This window comes from Ochotona princeps, chromosome X, assembly GCF_030435755.1.
Source record: "Ochotona princeps isolate mOchPri1 chromosome X, mOchPri1.hap1, whole genome shotgun sequence".
Lineage (NCBI taxonomy): Eukaryota > Metazoa > Chordata > Mammalia > Lagomorpha > Ochotonidae > Ochotona > Ochotona princeps.
Window position 1 is genome coordinate 4,207,125 of NC_080865.1, and position 20,658 is coordinate 4,227,782.

The 20,658-nt window shown below is 47.6% G+C and overlaps 1 protein-coding gene across 2 annotated transcripts; it reads right to left on the bottom strand.

The window, feature by feature from the left end:
- Positions 1–1,395: 1,395 nt before the first annotated feature.
- LOC131478546 (zinc finger X-linked protein ZXDB-like) lies at positions 1,396–4,788 on the bottom strand. Of its 2 annotated transcripts, XM_058658734.1 has the most exons (3): positions 4,668–4,788; positions 1,947–4,449; positions 1,396–1,851 (listed from the first exon to the last, which is right to left on the bottom strand). In XM_058658734.1, the coding sequence occupies exons 2-3, from the start codon at positions 4,365–4,367 to the stop codon at positions 1,828–1,830; spliced, it is 2,445 nt and encodes an 814-aa protein (XP_058514717.1). In that variant the 5' UTR covers positions 4,368–4,449; positions 4,668–4,788; the 3' UTR covers positions 1,396–1,827. The 2 variants fall into 2 exon arrangements, with proteins under 2 accessions (XP_058514717.1, XP_058514718.1); XM_058658735.1 differs by lacking the exon at positions 4,668–4,788 and having other exon boundaries at positions 1,396–4,600.
- Positions 4,789–20,658: the final 15,870 nt, after the last annotated feature.

The window sequence follows — 20,658 nt, forward strand, 5'->3', positions numbered from 1 at the left end:
AACGATCTCTTTCTCTGCTCTCCCTCCTTTTCTGTCACTCTGCCTTTCAAACAATGAAACAGATTTTTTAAAAAGACAGAAAAGGAGAATTGGACATAAGGAGAATGAATGAAGGATGGTGACCATTAAAGAGTGTTACTTACGAAAATAAATAAAAGAGATGCATGCCGAGGACTGGAAGGAACACACAAGGAATCAGTATGGAGAGGGCACAAATCAAGCAGGATGTAACAGATATCAATTAGAGTAAGACAGATGAACAGGTATTAAACAAAATAACCATGCAAATTAAAAGAGTAGAAGATGTGGCAATATTTCCTCCTTGTGAGACATACATAAACAGAATGAAAAGTTACTATGCAAAAGTTACTATTTCACTAGGAAGTACATAGCTGTCTTAAAATTTTATTTATTTATTTGAAAGGTAGCATTAGAGAGACAAAGGGACAGACATTTGAGCTGGTTCACTCCTCCAATATCCACCATAATTGAGGCTGGACTGAGCCTAAACCAGGAGTCCAGTATTTCTTCCAAGTCCCCCCTGTGGGTGCAGGGGCCTGAGCAATTGAGCCATCCTCACCTGCATTCCGGGGCACATGACACGTCAGCTAGATAACAAATGCAGCAGCTGGAGCTCAAACCAGCACCTAGAAGGCTTTACCCTCCATGAGACAATGCCAGCCCCAATTAGACAAATTATAATACGAGTTATAGTTCAGAATTTATCAATGTACTCCACAGAATTGTGGAGATCAAATAAAAATTTCTGAAAGTCACACATAACTGCCAAATGTCATACTCATGTATGATAGATGGCATCTACACAAAATGCAGACATGAGTCAGCAATGATATTTCCAAAACACTGAAGGAAAAAATACCCTTTTAGTCCATTCCAGATTTTCTTGGAACAGGAGCCCATTCCATGGGTTGACTTTGAATACACAGACAGGCACTAGCACACTAGTCTGACAAATTCTTTGAAGAAAAACATTATTCTCAATTCATGGAAGAAAATCCCCCACCTCTGTGTCTTGATCCTCATAAACCTTGGTTGCCTGCACAAAAGTGGTACTACATCATAATAATTTATTGCCCATTAAAGAGCAAAACAGAGAAGAGAAAAAAAGAAGATTCACCAAATCATGCCAAAGTACAAATCTTTCCTTCCACACAAACTATTGAGCTGAAAAAGGAGTATAAGATGCACCAATATGTACACATTGCCACAATTCTTACAGCTATGAAACCAAAACTTAATAAGATTAAATAACTTAATAAGGCCACATATTCAATGATTCAAAGCCATTATTTCAGTCTGGGTCTGCATGACATCAAAGACATGAAGTTTTTCCACAAGAACTGCTGTTCAAAAACAACAACAACAACAAAACAAATAAAAACAGATAAATTTATGAGTATGCCAGAGTAGGAAAAAATGAAAAAAAAAGTAGGAATCAAAAATACTTTAGTATTTCTCTATTAATATCCAGTACAAGATTAATTATTTTGGCACTGTGTACTAATCCCATTACATTTTCAAGTTAATAAAACAACAGTTTCTAGATCTAACACCATTTAATGCTCAAAGGGTTGACGTATTTATCATCACAATAGAAGTACTTAAAATAAATGATCACTGTAAAAAAAATGCTCAAGTTTTTTCAGAAATACAACAGATTCATGAAAAAAAGGAACGGAATATACAGCCAATTCAAACCACAATACATTTAAATACGTAACTGAAGGATCAGACAGGTTAAGTGGCTTGCTCAGGATCACACAACTTGTTGGTTCCAGACTCACGGTCGGCATTTAAATCCCCAAACTAGTAGTCCAGGGCCGTGTTCAACTGCAAATCCAAAAGAAAAGGACAGTATTTAAACAATTAGTCCAGGACATCCTCAGAACGGGGTGTAATAAATGCAAGCCACACTTGTTTCATACCAGAAATGAGCTTCCAGTCACCGTGGCAAGATCTGTTTCTTTTCGAGAACCATGGCTTCCTGCTGGGTTGGAGAATCCAAATTGGGCTTGTCCCTCCTGTCCAAAGAAGTCAGAGTCAGGATGTACATTCCAATCTGCTTTGGTTGGTGCCAGCAGTTCCGAGACACTGTTTTCACAAAGGGTGCTGGAAGGAGTGAGAGCTTCTGTGTCCACTGTTAACTTACTGCTGGGTGTCAAGGCCTGGGGCTCCGGGCTGCAGGTTTTCATAGCCAACGAGCCCAGGGATCCCAAGGGCCCGGCAGCAGCACTCGAGACAACATCATCGGTATCCAAGGAGCTCTGCTGAAAGCTGGCTGCCGTTGTTCCAAAAAAGAGAGAGGTATCCAGACTTTGAGGAAGGTCACTGGTGGCCATCAAAGCACGAGGGTCCACAGCCTGCCCCAAGGAGTTAGTGGTGTTGGCAGGGAGACTCCCCGCCAGAGAGGAGCTCACAGAGGCCACATCGATGGTCAAGATTCCGGAATTCACTAAGGCCGTGTCCAGCACCGTGGCAGAACTGTTGCCAGGCGCGTCGGAGAAGAGAGACACTATCTCCGCATCACTGAGATCATTCTGTCCCTGGCTGGTGAGCTCGCTGCTGGGCGTAAGAGAATCTGTGGCTTCCAGCTGAGCCAGGAGATCCTGGCCAAGGTTATGCCTTTTGGCCATGTGTGTCTTCATGCTGTGCTTGGAGGTGAAGAGCTTATTGCAGGTGGACACTGGACAACGGCTCTTCCAGGTGTCCACATCCTGCAGGTGTTTCTTGGAGTGAATGTAGAGACTGCTTCGGGCAGAGAACCGGGCACAGCAGCCTTCCACAGGGCACACGAAAGGTTTTGTGCCCAGGTGGGTTATGCTGTGGCCTTTCAGATGCTCGGCCCTGGTGAAGGATTTCCCACAGCCTTCCACGGGGCACGTGAACCTCCGGTCATCATCGTGCTTCCTTTTGTGCCTTAAGAGTTTGGACATGCTGGTGAAGTTCCAGCCACAGCCATCAAAGTCGCAGAGGAAGGGCCTCTCACCCGTGTGGCTGCGCAGGTGAATCTTGAGCCTACAGGCCTTGTCGTACTGTTTGCTGCAGCCAGGAAAAGAGCAGGAAAAGAGTTCCTGCTCCCTGAAATGGGCGCGGTTATGGGAGAACAGGGCACTCACTGTGATGAAGGTCTTCTTGCAGCCGGAAAAGGCACACTGGTAGGGCCTCTCTGGCTCGAAGTGGCTGCGCTGATGGGCGCTGAGCTTGGCCTGGGTGGGGAAGCTCTCCTCACACACTTCGCATTTGAAAGAGTTCTCCTGCTCATGGCCCTTCATGTGCGCCTTGAGGTTGTACACGGTGGTGAAGCTCTTGCCACAGCCCTCCGCTGGGCAGCCGAAGGGACGCAGTTTGTCGTGAGACTGCAGGTGCCTCTTGAGCTTGTAGGAGGTGGTGAAGGTCCAGCCGCAGCCACCCAAGGGACACTTGAAGGGCCTCTGGCCCTGGCTGCTGCTGTGCGTCAGCAGGTGCACCTTCAGCTGGTGCTTCTTGGCGAAAGTCTGTCCACATTGTGCCTCGGGGCACAGGTACAGCACCATGCCCGGGCTTGGGCCCAGCGTCCCTCGGGGGCTCTGCGCAGCGGCCTGGCTCTCCGCCTCCTCCTCGGGCGCCGGGGCAGGCGCAGGCTCCGCCGGCTCGGCCAGCAGCAGGTCTGGCGGCAGCTCGGGGCAGTCGCCAGGCTGCGTGGAGTGCGTGGAGTGCGGGAGCCCGGCTTGCGGGGCCATCAGCTCTGCGGGCTGCGGGGCGGGCGCGACCCCTGGCTCCCAAGCCGGCAGCGGGGGCGTGGCCAGGGTGAGGACGCCGTTCTCGAAGCGCAACAGCAGGTCCTGGTTGTGGATAGTGATGGTGCCCGCGAAGGCCGCCGCGGGGCCTGAGCCGGCGGCGGGGGTCGGGGGCCGGGCGGGGGTGGCCGACAGGCAGCGGACACCCAGCACGGGCCTGGCCGAAGGGCTCGCGCCGCTCTCGCCCCGTTGTGGCCCCGGGCCCACCTCGGCCGCCTCCCTCCACACGGGCCCTGCGGCCTGACCCGCGCCCGCGGTCTCCACGTCGCCACCCACCGGGTCGAGCAGAACCAGGAAGAAGTCCTCGCCGCCGCCGCCGCCGCCGACGTGATCGGGCCTCGGCGCCAACAGGCTCGAGCCCAGGCCCCGTGAGGCCGTGCGGGCCTCTTCGCGCCGCCGCCCGGGCCCGCCATCTTGGGGGCCCCGGAGCAGCAGGAGGCGGCGTGCCGGGGTCTGGGCGGCCGACAGGTCGGGGCTTCGGTGGACCCGGACGCCGCCCGCGGAGCTAGCGCCGCAGCCGCCGCCGCCCTGTGGCGTCCCGTGAGCTGGGAGCGGCCTCGGGATTTCCATCTCGGAGTCCGTGAGGCTGGGCTGGAACCGGAGCTGCGGAGGAGGCGCGACCACGCCCCCTGCCGCGGGCCCGAACACGTTCCTGAAAGGGAAAAAAAAATGTGCAATGCGCAGAAACTGGCCCTATCAGATATTAAAACGTATTTAACGCCACGGTGATTTAAATATGTTGGTGCTGCTTCTCTGGGGCAGGACAGAAAGCCCAGGGGCAGTGCCTGGCGTACAGAAATGAGGTCCACCGTTAATACTTGGGCAACAATTAAGGAGGTCTTGGGAGGTAATGGGGAAACGACTGCTCACTCGCTAATGGTGCTTCAAAACGTAGGTAGCTCTCCGCTAAAAGTGCCTTAAATCCACGTCTCGCTGCATATACCAAACTGAACACACTTCAGCCTCTCCGTGGCTTTTCACGTGATAAAAATTGTTTCCTGGCTGGCTGGCTGGCAGGCTGGCGGTCCGGATTGATGACTGAGGGGAAAAAAACAATCCCTGAGAGAATGCACTGTGTCAACGTTCAACTGCCAGACCCTTGAAAACGCTCCACCCCCACAGCCAGAGTCCTCCCCACCTGGGACAACTTCGGACAACCTCCCATTCACAGACTTCTGGACCAAGGTCCCGAAGGAAATGGGCACCGACGTGCTTGTCCTTCTGTTGCCAATTAGAGTCAGTGAGAGCTGAGACGGGCTCTCTTCAGCCTGGAAATGCAAAGCCTAGCGGGTGAGCCCATTTAGGCGAAAAGCTGGAAAGCTCAGCAGGTTCCTGGGTGCTCCCACCACAGTGCTCCACTCTTTACCTTTCCAGCGCTGGTTACGCCGGGGTGAAGTGCAATCGCGATCCTACAGCACCAGCAATGATGAGGATATGCATCTTCTGCTCACTCCACGATCTTGGAACACTTTATGATCTTGGAGGTCTCTGGAAGGAAGTTCCCGTTCACTGTTAAGGTTGAGCCCTAAGCCTCTACGGTGGATGCTTGCTAGTCAAAGGCAGAGGCTAGCTTATTCCAGAGCCCATGTGTACCTGCAGCCCTTAAGCGCTGAGGCCCAGTCTTCCTGTGATGACTTGGACCTGCGCTGCCTGCTGATCCTCTAATGAGGGTGGCGGTCCTCAATATGTCTGTCATCAGTAACATTGGGAGTTGACACACATGCAGGTCGCAATGTCTAGTAAGAGAAAGATTCAGGGTGATGACTAGATTCTAGCACACCGTGTATCACTTAAACTAGTCCATGCTTTTCCTCACCACACTTTTAAAAATGATAATGAAAATGTGTCCGTCTCTTGGAAAGCCAGAGCTTCCCTATTGAGACAAAGTTTCTACTTAACGTACTTTTCTCGCTACTACATTGTTGCGGTGAGGGGGAACAAAGCGTTTGCTTTATGTACACAGACACACACACATACACACAGATTTGCTTGTTTTAATTTGAAAGGCGCAGTCTCAGAGAAAAGGAGACAGACAGACAGACAGACAGAGAGAGCCTTCATCTGCTAGTTCACTTCCCAAATGGCCACAGTGGCTGGAGATGAGCCAATGCCAGTCCAGGAGCTTCCTCCAGGTCTCCCGCATGTGGACAGAGGCCCAAGAGCTTGAGCCTTGGCTTCGCTGCTTTTCCAGGCCTTAGGAAAGGAGCTGGATCAGAAGTGCAGCAGTCGGGACACAAAACAGTGCCCAGATGGGATGCTGGCACCACAGGGAGAGGCTTAGCCTACTATATCATGATGCCGGCCCCATGTTTTCCAATTCTGACTTGCTGAAGCATGCATAAAACGTGTCTGTACAGTTCAGACGATTTAGAAAAGCAAGCACCCACCTAACCAGGGCCCAGGCTTGAGAAACAGATCATTGCCAGGCTTCCAGAATACAGTCACAAAACACACCAACTCACATAGTTGGCGTCATTTTCTGCACTTTGCAATAATCATTTTGGTGCCTTTCTGCATGGTTTGCTAGCTTTGGTATGTGTCCCTAAACAATGCGGCTTTTGCAAAGTTATATAAATGGAGTCACGCTACATGGTTCCTTTTGCAGTGACTTCTTTCACGATATAAAATACTTGAGAGATGCATCCATGTTTTCTGTGGCAGCCGCAGGTACATCTGTTGTCTCCATTGTGGAGTAGCAGCATCACAGTGTATGCTTACCGCAAGGTGATCATGGTATGACCAGGCCGGTCCACGCTGTGTGGACACAGGGGGTGATTTCTCCTGTTTGCCTAGCCACATTTGTCTTGGAACGCATGTGTACAAGTCTCTGTTTGTCTCCCTTGAGTGCAGATCCAAGAATAGGATCACTGGGCCACATGCTATGCACGCCTTCATCCGTGATAGATGGTGACAAATTGTGTTCTGTAGTGCTTGTGCCAATTTTCAACACCACCAGCAGCACAGGAACTTTCATCTCTTCCACACATTCACCTACAACAAGTATTGCCAAGATATTATTTTCAGTGCACTGTGGGTGGGCAATACCCAAGGTACTATTAAGCTTTGCTGCAATTTCATGTTCATGGGCCTTTCTGGTTGTCCTCTGCTGTGAGAGCCATGCTCACTGCATGGTTTTATTCCTTTTTCTATTCTACTTTTCATCTTGTGTGGCTTATAGACTTACTGGCTTGGTTGTGCATTTTGAATAGCGCTCCACATGGGTGGCCAAAACTTTTCCCTTGCTCTGCTGTTTGCATTTTTTACTTGCCTTGTGCCTCATTTTTGTACCGAAGACCTTGGTTATGGCCACACGTAGCATTCTTGGCCTTAAGAGTGGCGTTTTTCTGCTTTCAGAAGTATTTTCCCTGTTTGTTTTTAAGTACCATGGACTACAAAAATATCCTCTAGGTGCTGGCGTGGTGGGCTAGCAGCTAAAGTCCTCGCCTTGAACGAGCCTGGCTCTCAGACGGTTCTAATCCCGGCGGCCCCGCTTCCCATCCACCTCCCTGCCTGTGGCCTGGGAAAGCAGCCCAGGATGGCCCAAAGCCTTGGGACCCTGCACCCACGTGGGAGATCCGGAAGAGCTCCTGGCTTCTGGCTTTGGATAGGCTCGGCTCCAGCCGTTGTGGTCACTTGGGGAGTGAATCATTGGACGGAAGATCTTCCTCTTTGTCTCTCCTCTCTATATATCTGACTTTGCAATCAAAATAAAGAAATCTTTAAAAAATATCCTCTACACTGTCTTTTGACATACGTATGGCCTTGGCTTTCACAGGCGTGTCTTAACACACTTGTAGTTGATACTTGTTTGTGTGTAGTGTGGATTCGGAATGCATTTGTGACCGTGTGTGTGACTCCAGTGTCCACAGTGAACCACAGAATGTGGAGTCTGCCCTTTGCCAGGTGATTTAGAGTGCCCTGTGCGCCAGCATTGAAGGGGCTACAGCGCTGTGGGCTCCTTTCCAGGCTCTTTATTAAGTGCTGTGGCCCACATGTCTGCTCAAAGGACCACACTGTCTTCACTACTGCAGAACTGGAGTCAATCCTGGTATTTGAGGAAGGCAAATCAGCTCTGCCTTGGGCTTTCAATATGTCTTGGCAATTTGGGGCCCATTTCAATTCTTTTCAGCTAAGAAATTCATCAAGAAATATTTGATTAAAACTTTATTTGGGGTTCAAATGAGCATTGTGCTGATGCTTTAGGTTGGAGTTCATTTCCACATTGAACATGCCTGTGGCCTGGCTTTCTTTTAAGTAAGGATTTCTTTAATGTGCCCCAATAATACCTTATGTTTTTCCCATACTATCCTTTTCTGATACTAGGTACTTAACACTTTATAGAAGCTATATTTGAAATTGTCTTTTTCTATATTTGCTGCTGGCAAATAGAGAACAATTGAGTTTTTTTAAAAAAGATTTCTTTATTTTTATTGGAAAGGCAGATACACAGAGAGGAGGAGAGACAGAGAGGAAGATCTTCCGTCCAATGATTCACTCCCCAAGCAGCCTTGACGGCTGGAGCTGAGCCAATCCGAAGCCAGGCGCCAGGAGATGCTTCCAGGTCTCCCACTCAGGTGTAGGGTCCCAAGGTTTTGGGCCGTCCTCGACTGCTTTCCCAGGCCACAGGCAGGGAGCTGGATGGGAAGGGGGGCTGCCGGGGTTAGACCCGTACCCATATGGGATCCAGGCACGTTCAAGGCAAGGCCTTTAACTGCTGCCCTCTATCGTGCCGAGTGGGTTTTGATACAAAATTTTTAAATTGTATACGTTTTATTTTTGACACTTTTTGCACATTTGATTAGAATAGGAAGGGCCAAGGGCTAGAGGAAAGTGAGTGAAATCATTGTTTTCACATTCTCTTTTCTCCTTTCTGTTTCTGGGGGGAAGGGTGAAATAAGGCAAGAAGACACATCCAGCCTCCCAACAATCCCAGGGCCCCCGATGTGGGGCATTCTCCGACGGCTCTGCTCAAGTGGTTTTGATAGTTCAACAGTTCTGTACTGCTGCCAATCTTGGCACTCTAATTACGAAGAAATCCCTCCAGACTACACTGGCTGACATAGTCCACCTTAGAATCTCTGCCCAGGTATTCACTGCCAACGCTTGGCTGGGGTAGTTGATCGATTTGTTCTGTCCTCCATCCTCTGCTATGCTGCCAGGTGTCCTCTAGGCTCCAATGCACTGCCATATCCTCCATGTGCACCTGGCTGTGCTGTCCACTGCTCTGCTTAACCCACTGAGGAGGCTCAGTTCTGACACATGCATTCCACAGTCAGACCATGGAACCTGCAATTTCCTCCATGGTTGGAGTTCTGAGTCCAGCGGTTCAGTTGAGGGGATTCCCAAAGAAACTTCATCTGAAGTGATCCCAGATCTGATTCTTTTTTTTAAATATTTTATTATATTTTTGACAATCTTTACATAGTTAATTAGGGTGAAAACTTTCAAGGGCTATAGGGAAGTGGGTAAGACTATTATTTCCATATTGTTTCCTTCATGTTTAAAGGGGGGGGCCATTAAGGAAGAAGGCCCACCCAATTTCCCACCCTCCCCAGGTCCTGGATGTAGGGCATGCTCTGAGATACTTGCTCAAGTGTTTTTGATAGTTCACCAGTTATGTATCGCTGCCATTCTTGCCACTCCAAGCATGATGAGGTCTTTGAAGAATCCACTGGTTGACATAGTCCACCATAGAGTCTCTGTTTGCCCCGTATTTCGCTGCCAACATATAGCTGAAACTGTTGATTGACCCGTTCTGTCTTCTGTCTTTTCTTCATGGTTAGGGTTCTGAGTCCAGCATTTCGATTGGGGAGATCTCCAAAGAAACTTTGAGGTGCTCTCAGACCAGATTCTTGTATGTACTAGCAAGCACAGGGCCCGGAACAGTCCATCACCACGATCAGCTGGTGGTTGCGATCGCTGGGTTGGTTCTGTTTCCAGCCCCGACTTCCACTGGAACCAATGGGTGTTGCAGTCCAGCCTGCTTCTGCCCAGCGCATACTCGGCCCTCCCATAAACCAGTGGGAGCTGCAGCCTAGTTGGAGCGACCCACAATGACCCCCACCAGGCCCGCCCCCTACCCTGGTTTGCCAGTATGTGTAGCAGACTAGTCCAGTCTGTCCCACACCCCCATTCGGTTCTCGTACATGTCAATGGGTGTTAAAGCTTTGTTCCCTCTAACCAGTTCTACTATGCAGCCCACACAGATGCTGTTGGGTGTCTGTCTAGCCCCCCAGTCCCTGTCCTAGTTTTCATGCGCTCCCGCGGGAGTGGTAACCCAAGAGGGGGGAGCCCACTATTTCCCTCCCAGGCCTCTCCCACTCCCGGATTGTGCACTCTCCAGGTAGTTTTGTGGTTTGACTTGACAGAATTAGCCTCCAGTGCCAGCTTCTGCCAGCTGATGCTGCGGCTAAGCCCAAACAACCCTCACCCACTCTAATTGTAGTTTGCACCAGTAGGAACAATCAGCCCAGCTTGGCTTTTTCCTGATCTAGTCCACATGAGGCGCACAGGTGTTGTAGCCCTGCCTAGTCTGGTCTGCCCCATCCCAGCTCACGCTCATCAGTGGGAGTAGCTGTCCAACAAGGGAACCCCTCCATATTCCCCCTCCCGGCTCCACCTTCTCCCTTCCTGGTTCTCATGTGTGCTGTTGGGTGCTGCGGTCACATCCGGTACAGGTAACCTCACCTTGGCATTCCATATTGTGCGCTTGTTTTTTGTCACGACCGAGACTGGATCGACCCACACTCTGTTCCGGTGCTCGGGTTCGCCAGTGGATGACGTGAACTGACATGGTCTGCCCCGACCCATGCCAAGTGTATGCCAGTGGGAAACTTTCCATGGCCTGTTCTGGGCTGTTTCCTATCATGCTTCTTGCGCTTACCTGCCGGGTCTGTGTCCTGCCAGAGGAGTTGCCCAGGCTCCTCCATCAGAACCTCTCCCAATGCCAGATTTCACACATACCAGGGGGTCCATGAGCCAGCCCTACTCAGTTCACCTCCTGTCCTAGCAGGAACAGTGGCTTTTCCTGACTGGCCTTCAACCCAATCTGGTTCTTGCTGTTGGATGTTTCAGCCCAGCCATGGCTCGTCCATACCCACATACGGCTCACGCATGGCTCAGTAGGGGTTGAGACCTAGCCTAGTCCGTCCCACATCTATCAAGGTCCTCCAGAACACCAGAGGGTGTTGGAGTCTGGCCCGGCTTGGTGCATCCGGTCCCAGTCCTCACTTATGCCAAGGGAGACTACAACCGTTTCCTGATCAGAATGCAGTCCCCAGCCCAGCCCACGCGCCCCTTGGTGGGAACCTCAACCTAGTTAGGCTGTCCCCTTAGCTCCCCAACCAGGCCTGTTCCCAGCAATAGATCATGGACATGCCAGTGATTGCTCTGACTCAGCTTGGCAGCCCCTCACCCATCCCGACCCCTGCCTTAGACACTGTGGCTTAGTGTCCCTGGCTCACACAGACCAGTAGGTGCAAGAGCCTATCTCGGCATGACCTGTGCTCCATCCTATCGGGGTTAGATTTTGATGACTGGCTGGGTTTTCCTTTGCAGGTTGCTGTATCTTCCACATCTGTGTCTATTACCAGTGTCAGTGGCTGGGGTGGCACTCCCACAGGGGGATCCTGTAGTCATACAAGTCCCTTTGTGGCAGACAATTCCATTTTCAACCCATGACATCTAGGTTGAGCTGCACAAACTAAATAGCACTGGATATCTGTGCCAGTCCAGAGTGCTCAACTCTCCCTTACCCCAGCAAGCAGCCACGCACTCAAGAGGCCATCTGACTCCTGGAGCTCAGCTTCTTGGCAAGAGGGTCGACTTACAGGGGTGGTTCTTCAGCTAACCATTCCCATGGGCTCCAGTTTGCTGAAAAGGTACTACTGTTCTGGTTGTGCTCTCATTCCCTTCCCCTACATCACACCCAAATGCTCTCCATTTCTCCCTTTTGTGAATGCACTGGCTCAGCAAAAAACGGAAACTTCTGGAACAAGAGTAAGGCCTGTATGCTGCTTGTGGGCATTTCTGATTGTGAGGAGTTTCCAGATTCAGTCTGAAGTGCCTCATCATGAGGGAGGTCTCTTCCAGGCATTAAACAGGACACCTGTTCATTGTGTAGAAAGTCCCCTCTAAATTTTGATTTACAGTAAAGGGAAATTTAGTCAAATGAGCACAACCTAACTCTACCAGCGTTTCAATGCTGCGATAGGAAAGAGCCAAATGCCTTTCAACTGAGATGTACTTACAAACCCTCTGAGAAACGCCTCTGACTCTTCCATAGTAAGGATTGAAAGAAATCTCAAGACAAGGCTTTTACAGTTTCTTTCACCAACGGAGTGAGCAGAAGTTAGAAGAGATCCAGACAATTGGACAGCCGCAGCCCATCACCCTTACTAAAATAATCCAATTTCCATATGGAGGAGTGACCAACGTGTCCAATGGGCCAGACTATATGTAACACTGTCAAGAAATTGAAAACATCTTTGAACCATCTTATGTATGTATCAACACATTTAACCTAAAAATATATTGTATTCGTCCCATAAGCACAATTCCAACAGGGCAGCCACACTTTCCTCTCTTCCCAGCTCCTCCCCTATTTCCCAACTCCCTCACTTTGCTTCCTTTCATCCGTTTTTATAAGGACAGAGGTTTTGTTCACTCTGTATTTACAAGATTAATTCATAGGCAAACACAGCATTGTTAGTGCAGTCAGGCAGTCTCAAAAAGACAAACATCATATGTGTTCTCTGACATGTAACAGGTAATACAGAATTTAAATAATGTATAGAAATGAAATAGACATTTTCAAATACGATTGTCATTTTTTAGTTCTTGTTATGTTTCCCATAGACTTGCGGTCTTCTTCCTTTTTAGCTGCTGGACAACTTTTTAAAATACAGCATGGAAGAGACAGGGAGAGGAAAGTCTTACTTCCGCTGAATCACTCCCACAACAGTCACCAAGTCCAGGGATGGACCAGTTCAAAGCCAGGAACCTGGAGAATCGTCTGGGTTCCTCATGTGGATGCAGACACACTAGCACTTGGACCATCTTCCACCCTTTTCCCAGGTACTGTAGCAGGGAGCTGCACTGTGAGGAGAACATGCAGGGGTTGAACCGCCACCCATGTGGGATGCCAACCAAGGGGCTGCGGCTTTACCCACTACGCCACAGCGACAACACCAAGAACAAGTTTGTAAAGGTTTGTATTTGTTCCAACTAATGTGTAGTGGCTAATTGGCTGATGACGTGGTTGGATCTTGGCCAAAATCAAGGCTGGAAAACACAAGGATGAGATATATTTTTACATAGATCTCCTCAGTTCACACCAAGAAAGGCACAGAGAAGGAGAAATGCAACACTGAAGCTGATGAAGTATAAATCCCCGAAGCAACTAAGCCTTGTGAAGAACAGGGCATCCTCAGAATTTGTGGAGAGCTACCTCATGTCCTCTGTTGATGAACACCCTCTACATGAGAAGTCATCGCATTTGAGCATTATGGGATCATGAACACAAGCTCTCAATGAGGAAAACCACCTCCATTAGAGGTGTTCAGAAGACATCATTCCAGAATGTACTGCAGGGCACTTCAGAACTGGCCAATCACGTTAAATCCATTGGGTCTCACTCTTAAGAAGGAGGAGTCAGTAAGTATGGAGGGTCTTTAGAAAGTTCACAGAACATGTGCATTGTGAAAAAAAATGCCCAGATTTTGTAATTGTTTCTAATCAATGTGATCTTACTTTTTTGAGTTTTTGAAAATCTTTTTTCTTTATATCTACTTCCTCCCCATTCTTTTCTTCTTCTTCTTTTTCTTCCTCCTCCTCCTCTTCCTCTTCCACATCTTCTTCCTCCTCTTTCCCTTGCCTTCATTTGCCTTCTCCTCTTCTTCCTCCTCCTCCTTCTTCGTCCTCCTCCTCATCTTCTTCCTCTGTCTCTTCCTCCTCCTCTTCCTCCTCTTTCTTCTTTTTTTAAACTCTTTCTGTCCAGCTTTGCATTCCATAATACATAAACTTGGAAAAAAGAGAATGTAGGAAGGAAAAGGCTGAGAGAGCTTCTCTTGTTACTGATTCACTCCCAAATGCCAGAAATGGCTGGGCTAAAGCACATCCAAGCCAAGAACTGGATCTCAAACTAGGCCTCAAACATGCGTGGCGGGAATGCAGTTGCTTGAGCCACTACCATTGACCTCCAGTGTGCACATCAGTAGGAAAAGTACAAATCCAGAGCAGAGCTGGAAATGCAGCAGAGGCACTCTGAGAGGGAATGCGATGTGTCAGCCAGTGACTAGGCTGAATAGCTGCCACCTCCCTCCAACTCAACACATTATCCACATTTTCATGGTACAGTCACAGCAGCATAGTAACATCTACACGGACTTATGTTTTGCTTATCTATTTAAGACACCGATCTCTGATAATGTTATTGAGGTGTTGATTAAAAAAATATCTTTTTGTCCTTTGGTAGTGACAGTGTTTGACAAAGTGATCCAGTCAGATCATGGCTCCTGATCGTATGCAAACAAAATGCAAAAGTGGCCATTATAAATAACATTGCGAGCCTGGGGTGATAGCCTAGTGGCTAAAGTCCTTGCCAGGCATGTGCCAGTGGATTCACACATGGGTGTCTGTTGGTGTCCTGGCTGCTTCATTTCCCATCCAGCTTTCTGCTTGTGACCTGGGAAAGCAGTCTAGGATGACAGAAAACCTTGGGACCCTGCACCTGCATGGAAGACCCAGAAGGTCTTGGCTCCAGGTTTCAGATAAGCTTGGCTCCTGCCGTTGAGTCCACTTGGGGGAATGAAACAACAGATGGGAGATTTTTCTCTCTGTCTCTCTTCCTCTCTCTCTATATGTGTCTTTGCTATGAAAATAAATACATTTTTAAAAAGCGAACTTTTAAAAAACACTGCATTAAATTCTCATCTGTTGCTATCAGCCCACTGTGGCAGATAACATGGAATGACATAGCAGGATTATATAACAACGTACATTGTGCGAATATGTAGAACAGCTACATCTCAAGTAGCCAAAATATTGCCCATTGGCATGATCACGATAAAAACAATCCCATATGGACATGGTGGCATCATATTTTAATGCACCAGAGATGTTACAACCCGAGTTGGCAAATCGCTCCTCACAGGAACAATGAGATGGCCAGCTTTCATGGACATGGGAGCTTTGCAATTACCACCCACAGAAAAAGAACATTCCACTGAGGCTTTCATCCTTTCCTGCTCTCACACAGAGTGTCCAGGTAAGAGCATGTCTTCCTTAGTCCTGACAAAGCTCTTAGGCGAGCCATTGACACTGAGTCCAGAATCAGTGTGTTTCTGTTCATGAACCAGCATAAACCAAGGAGACCACCTCTCTCTACTTGGGGAGAAAGGCACTTTCGTTTTCTGCCCACATAGCGTGGTCCAAGTTTGGTTACTTTGGGCCAAGTCTGGACCTGTACATGTCACCCAAGAGGTGAAACCAAGCAACTCCTGATGCAATAACACCATTCAAGAGATATGACTGGCGGGGAAGCTGATTCCCTGCTACTGGCCACAGATGACCCCCAACCTTCACCCCTACAGCACTGCTCTTTCCATTCTTCCTGAGAATGGCCCACCTTCACCAACATCATTTCTTCTCAGTTGGCAGACCACTCTAGCCCTGTTGATGTAGAGGCTACTGCTGCCAAGGTGTATGTGGAAGCAGTATGCCAAACACACACCGCAGTGAGACACAGCACAGGTCATGTTGGTGACAACAGGAACCCTTTCCCTTAGTCAACCTTACTAATGCAACACAGAACTAAACGCTGAGGCTAGCATGCCTCCTCCTCCAGCTAAACCTACAAAGTAGTAATGTAACCACTATGCTTGTGATTGGCGCACCCAAATTAAAATGATGTAATCTGGGTGCAGCTTACACAAAACCTATGGGCATGCATACAAAAAAATAGCTCTCTCTGGGGCAGGTGTCATGGTACACTGGGTTAAGCTTCTGCTTCTGGCAACACTGCATAAGCAAAAAATATATATCATAGTACTAGTGTGACATTGGCCATGTAACATAACACAATCGATCGATGTCTACCTTGTAAATAACTTGGATCATTTGTGAGGATCTTATCTGTGATTACCACATAATTCAGGATCTAATTTGAAGTATGGCCAGAATTTTTTTTTTTTGGAATGCTAAGATTACATGCTGACCTTATTTAATGCCCACAGGGACACTCTGAAGCTATTTACTTCGGGAAAAGCAAGCACAATGTACACCAGTGTGAACAAGGAGGAACACACCACTGTAAAACAAAGCAAACCTGCATATAGACTTAGCTCCAGCAACACATAAGGCAATAAACTTAATCTCACCTAGAGCTAGCTTCTGCCAATATTATCGGAACACACAACACAATACCTGTTCCGTGGGAAACCGACCACCCATCTCCACACAACAGCTCACTTAACAAGATGAGCCTGTGCTCCTAATGGTTGACATCCCACAACAGTACATGAGCCCACGACAAGCCCACAACAAATTAAATTGACCTGGGTGCTGAGCAAGTGTGGAAAACACAAGTCTCCTTGACTGTAATATTTTGTACTGCTAAGACTATCACTTGGAGTTTCACTTAACCACACACACTTCCCTGTTGAAGAACAGAGAATTTGGGAAACAGGGAAAGTCCCATGTTCCCCTAAGGAGAATGAATGACTCTCCCTTCACAGTTTTCTCTTCATCTGAACTTGAAGAACATTCCCTGCTCTTGTATTTAGCTCTGCATTACCAGTACCAATAGTATCAAAGCTTGGAATCTCTTAATTCTTGCCCCCTTCCCAACCATACCATCTGTAACCCCCCAGTGTCACCGATGAACTCTTCAAATAGTCCCCTTAGAACTAACTGCTCTAGCATTATTCACTTGGGAAAGCAGAAGAACAAGGTATGTCTGGGAGACCATGCAATAATTTAAAAGAATCACTGGTAGCCATGCCTGGGAGATTACCTCCACAAAATAGACATAGAACACAGGGGCAGAAGCCCTTAACAAAACCTCACGGTATTTTGGAGGCTATGTTAAATTACTGCACAGGCCTAGAATATTTGTTGTCTGTTTCAGTGGAGTAGGAGTAGTGGAAGGGCAGGGACATGCCATGTCTTGCTGTACACACAGAGATAACACCGAGTTTCGCAAACAGCCAGGGACATGTACCAGAAGATCAGAAAAGCCGCTGCCATGATTAAACAGATCAGCATCACATCTCCCTTTGCCATCGCTCTTGCAGACTTCCCTGCGGCTACTGCGTAGCTGTCCTGAGAACTGACTTGGAAATTCTGGTTTGTAGATGTATTCAGTTCTGACCCTTGAGGAAGTTTTCTCACTGGCTCCCAACTCAGACACTGAGAAATCACACAAAATTTGTATGTTAATGTAACAGCAATGGGCCAGGATATGCGTTGCTACGGAATGGAGCTAAACATGGTTCTTATATATTATCCTCTCTATTGCTAATTTGTTTCTTGAGATTTAGAGTCATGAAGTCAAATTTTGCCTAAGCCAAGTATCAACTACTTCCTGTACACACAATTAATAGCTTTACATATAGCTCAAAGAAGCTTTTGTCTAACGATCTAGAGCCTGTCTGCTGGACATCTCTGATGGAACTGTACCCAACATCTTCTAGCCCCAGATTAAGACCCACCATAGTGCTAAAAGGAACCCCAAACTTCTGTTACCCTTTGCTGATTCAGACTCCTCGACTTGCCTACTGGATGACACCACAGAGACGCACAGATCTCCTCTCCCATCCCTCCACCTATGAGGAAAGAAGCCCACTCTTCCTCTCCTTGGTAGTGCTGCCCCAGCCCAAGCTTTCCCCTGGAATCTCTCCTGCTGTGAGAGCTCTTGCCCTCCCCAGCATCCTTTCAAGCATCATCCAAACAAAGCTCCGGAGCCTTTGTTGTGCACTCCTGCCATCTTGTGGTCCTAGCTCTTTACTTCGCCACACACATCTAGGACAAAGTTTGCCAGAAGCCAAGCTGCTGAAGAAACACAGGATGACGAGTGTTGACATGGCCTATCTATGCTTCGTGTACCAGCCTGTGTTTCCCACCGCATATCTGGAGAACATTTCTCGGTCATCACTCATATGCTTTTTTCCTCAATTTTCCTGTGGTGTGTGAGGCAGTGAGACGGCAAAGGAAAAGAGTGCAAATGTCTGCCAATGCCAACTCTGAACCAAGAGTTTTGTGACTTCTGGAAATATTTGTGAAACTGTGGTGTGTTGTTCGTGAGGGTGCAGATACTATCCAAACCTCCAACACTTCACAATTCCAATGGGTGGGTTCACGGGGATGTAACATGTGGAAAAAGCGTGGCACATTTTGTAGGCTGAGTTGGGGGATGTGAGCAGAATCTTTGGTATTGGAGAGCAAATGATGTTCTCCAAGTAGCTCTTCACTGGGTAGAGTAAGGCCTCCCTCACTCTCTGGTCCGTGAAGCTTGAGGAGCAGGACACAGAATTGAAGCCAGTCACTTCAATAATGCGCTAATCGTTATGGACTGTCTTCTGTGTGGGAGTGACGGGGAGCGGTATCACACTGGTGATTCACTGACTGATCAGATTGGAAAGCAATGGTATCTGTGATCAAGATTTATGTTTCTGTCTACATAAACTACCAAACGTTTGGTTGAACAAAACTCCTGGGCACTTGAAAACGAATGAAATAGGCAGATACACCTTGCTAACTGGTGCAGATGCCGTCCTCCAATCCACCTGCAACCCCTGCCTTGCATGGACCCTGCTCTCTTTCTTCCTTGAAGAAAGACTATCCGTGCTGCCTGACCACTGTCTTTACCTCAGAGGGATTAAAAGAGTTTTAAATGTCGGGAACCTTCTGGAAGGGCTGTTGTTCATGTTTTACTGTTTTGTTGCATGACACTTGTCTGCATGGCCACATGTGCAGGTGTGGTGCCGGACATGGAGATGGCTGAAAGCACTAAGAGTTGCAAAGCAAAGATTCTGGGGGAGACAAGGGGTAGAACTGACGGAGCCCTGAGCCATAAGATTCTCAAGACCTGCACCCACCCTCGCATCCCCTGCCAGCCCTGCACTCTGCTCCAGGCATAGGTTATCTCTTCCCAGCTTTTGATTTATCTCCTCATTTCCTTTTGCTGAGCTTTTTGTCTGAGTTCTTCTAGGTGAAAAATCCCACAAAATAACTCCTGGCAGTATGGGCAGTGTGCATGGTGGGATGTGGAAATCAATGTGAACTTGTGGAGGACTTTTGAAATAATTCAGTGAAATGCTCCTCTTGTTCCTGCATATGCTCTAATTCTATGCATGCCACATGAACTCCTCCCTATCAGGGAGAAACAAATGTAGAGGAAAATATCAGTGGGACAATTGATTTTCTACCGGTAATTTGCTGAGGATTTATTTAGCATGCTGAATACCTGCACCTTCTGGTGCCCAACATTTTTATTCTATAGATGATGTCCTGTTGGTTGGTGAGGTAGAAGTCACACATCTGCAAGAAAGGGTGCCTAATTTGTGAACCCCAAATCAGGAGACTATTTGCAAGTGATTTCTTAGGAGTATGCCAGTATCGATGCTGGATGCTTCTAACAATCAAGAAGAAACTGCAGTGCCACACAACATGCTATCACAAAACGAGTAGACCCATAACCTTGTTCAACTCCTCGTATTCGATAGACCTCAAATTACTCTGACTAATGACTTTGTGGTTTAGAATGGCTGGCACAAGAATGAAGTCAGAACTCAGAGATCTGATCCCTCGTGGAGTTAGACTTGTTGCACCCATGGTCAGGCTAGAAGGGACTGCAGGTTTTTGGTTTTCGGTTTTTGTTTTGTTTTCAAAATTGAACAGACGACTTAAGCAGGACTTGCAAAGAGCATCTTGTTTAATTATCCAACTTTTTTTAAAAATTTTGTTTGCTTGTTTATTTATCGGTTTTATCAGAAAGACAGCTTTTAAAGGGAGAAAGAGAAAGATCCCTCCACTGGTTCACTCCCCAAGTGTCTGCCAAGGCCAGAGATGAGATGATCTGAAGCTAGCAGCTAGCAAATTCTTCCAGGTCTCTTAAAAGTGTGTAGGGTTCCAAAGCTGTGAGCCATCCTCTACTGCTTTCGCTGGCCACAAGCAGGGAGCTGGATGGGAAGTGGAGCAGCCTGGACACGAGTCAGCACCCATATGGGATCCCGATGCGTGCAAGTCGAGGATTTAGCTACTGGGCCATTGAGCCTGGCCCATTCTTACAATCTTGTTCTCAACACAGACGCAACGAAGAACAAGATGGGAAGGCTCCAATCAATGTTAAGTATCAAATGGAAGTGGTATGCTTAAGAGCCTAGTTACTGGATCCTAGAGGAATCCCTGCTTTACATAAAAGAGTGGCAACACATATACCTGTATTTATATAAATTGATGTGTGTATGTATTTTACACACAAATACAGGTACATTTGTCTCCCAACCTTTCAAATGAATAAATCATTAAAATTTCTTTAAAAACTTGCTGGATATATAAAGATGTCCCACGTCTCATGTGCTTCTCCTATAGGATGAAAAGTTTGGATGAGAGCAGTTGAAAAAGGGCTGAGGTTGTTGTTACTGGAAAATTATGCTTAAATGTTATTGAAGTGGAGGCAAAACAGCCACCACTCAGATTCTGGAGAGAAAGGCCAGACAACGCAGGAGCTAAGGGCGAGAAAGAGAAGGTATATTGTTCTTCTGTTTTTACAAAATATCCTTAGAATTTTCCTCACTGTGAATTCCTGCATGATGTGAAGGAAGAAAAAAGAATGTAGGAAATTTTCATATTGGAAACGACA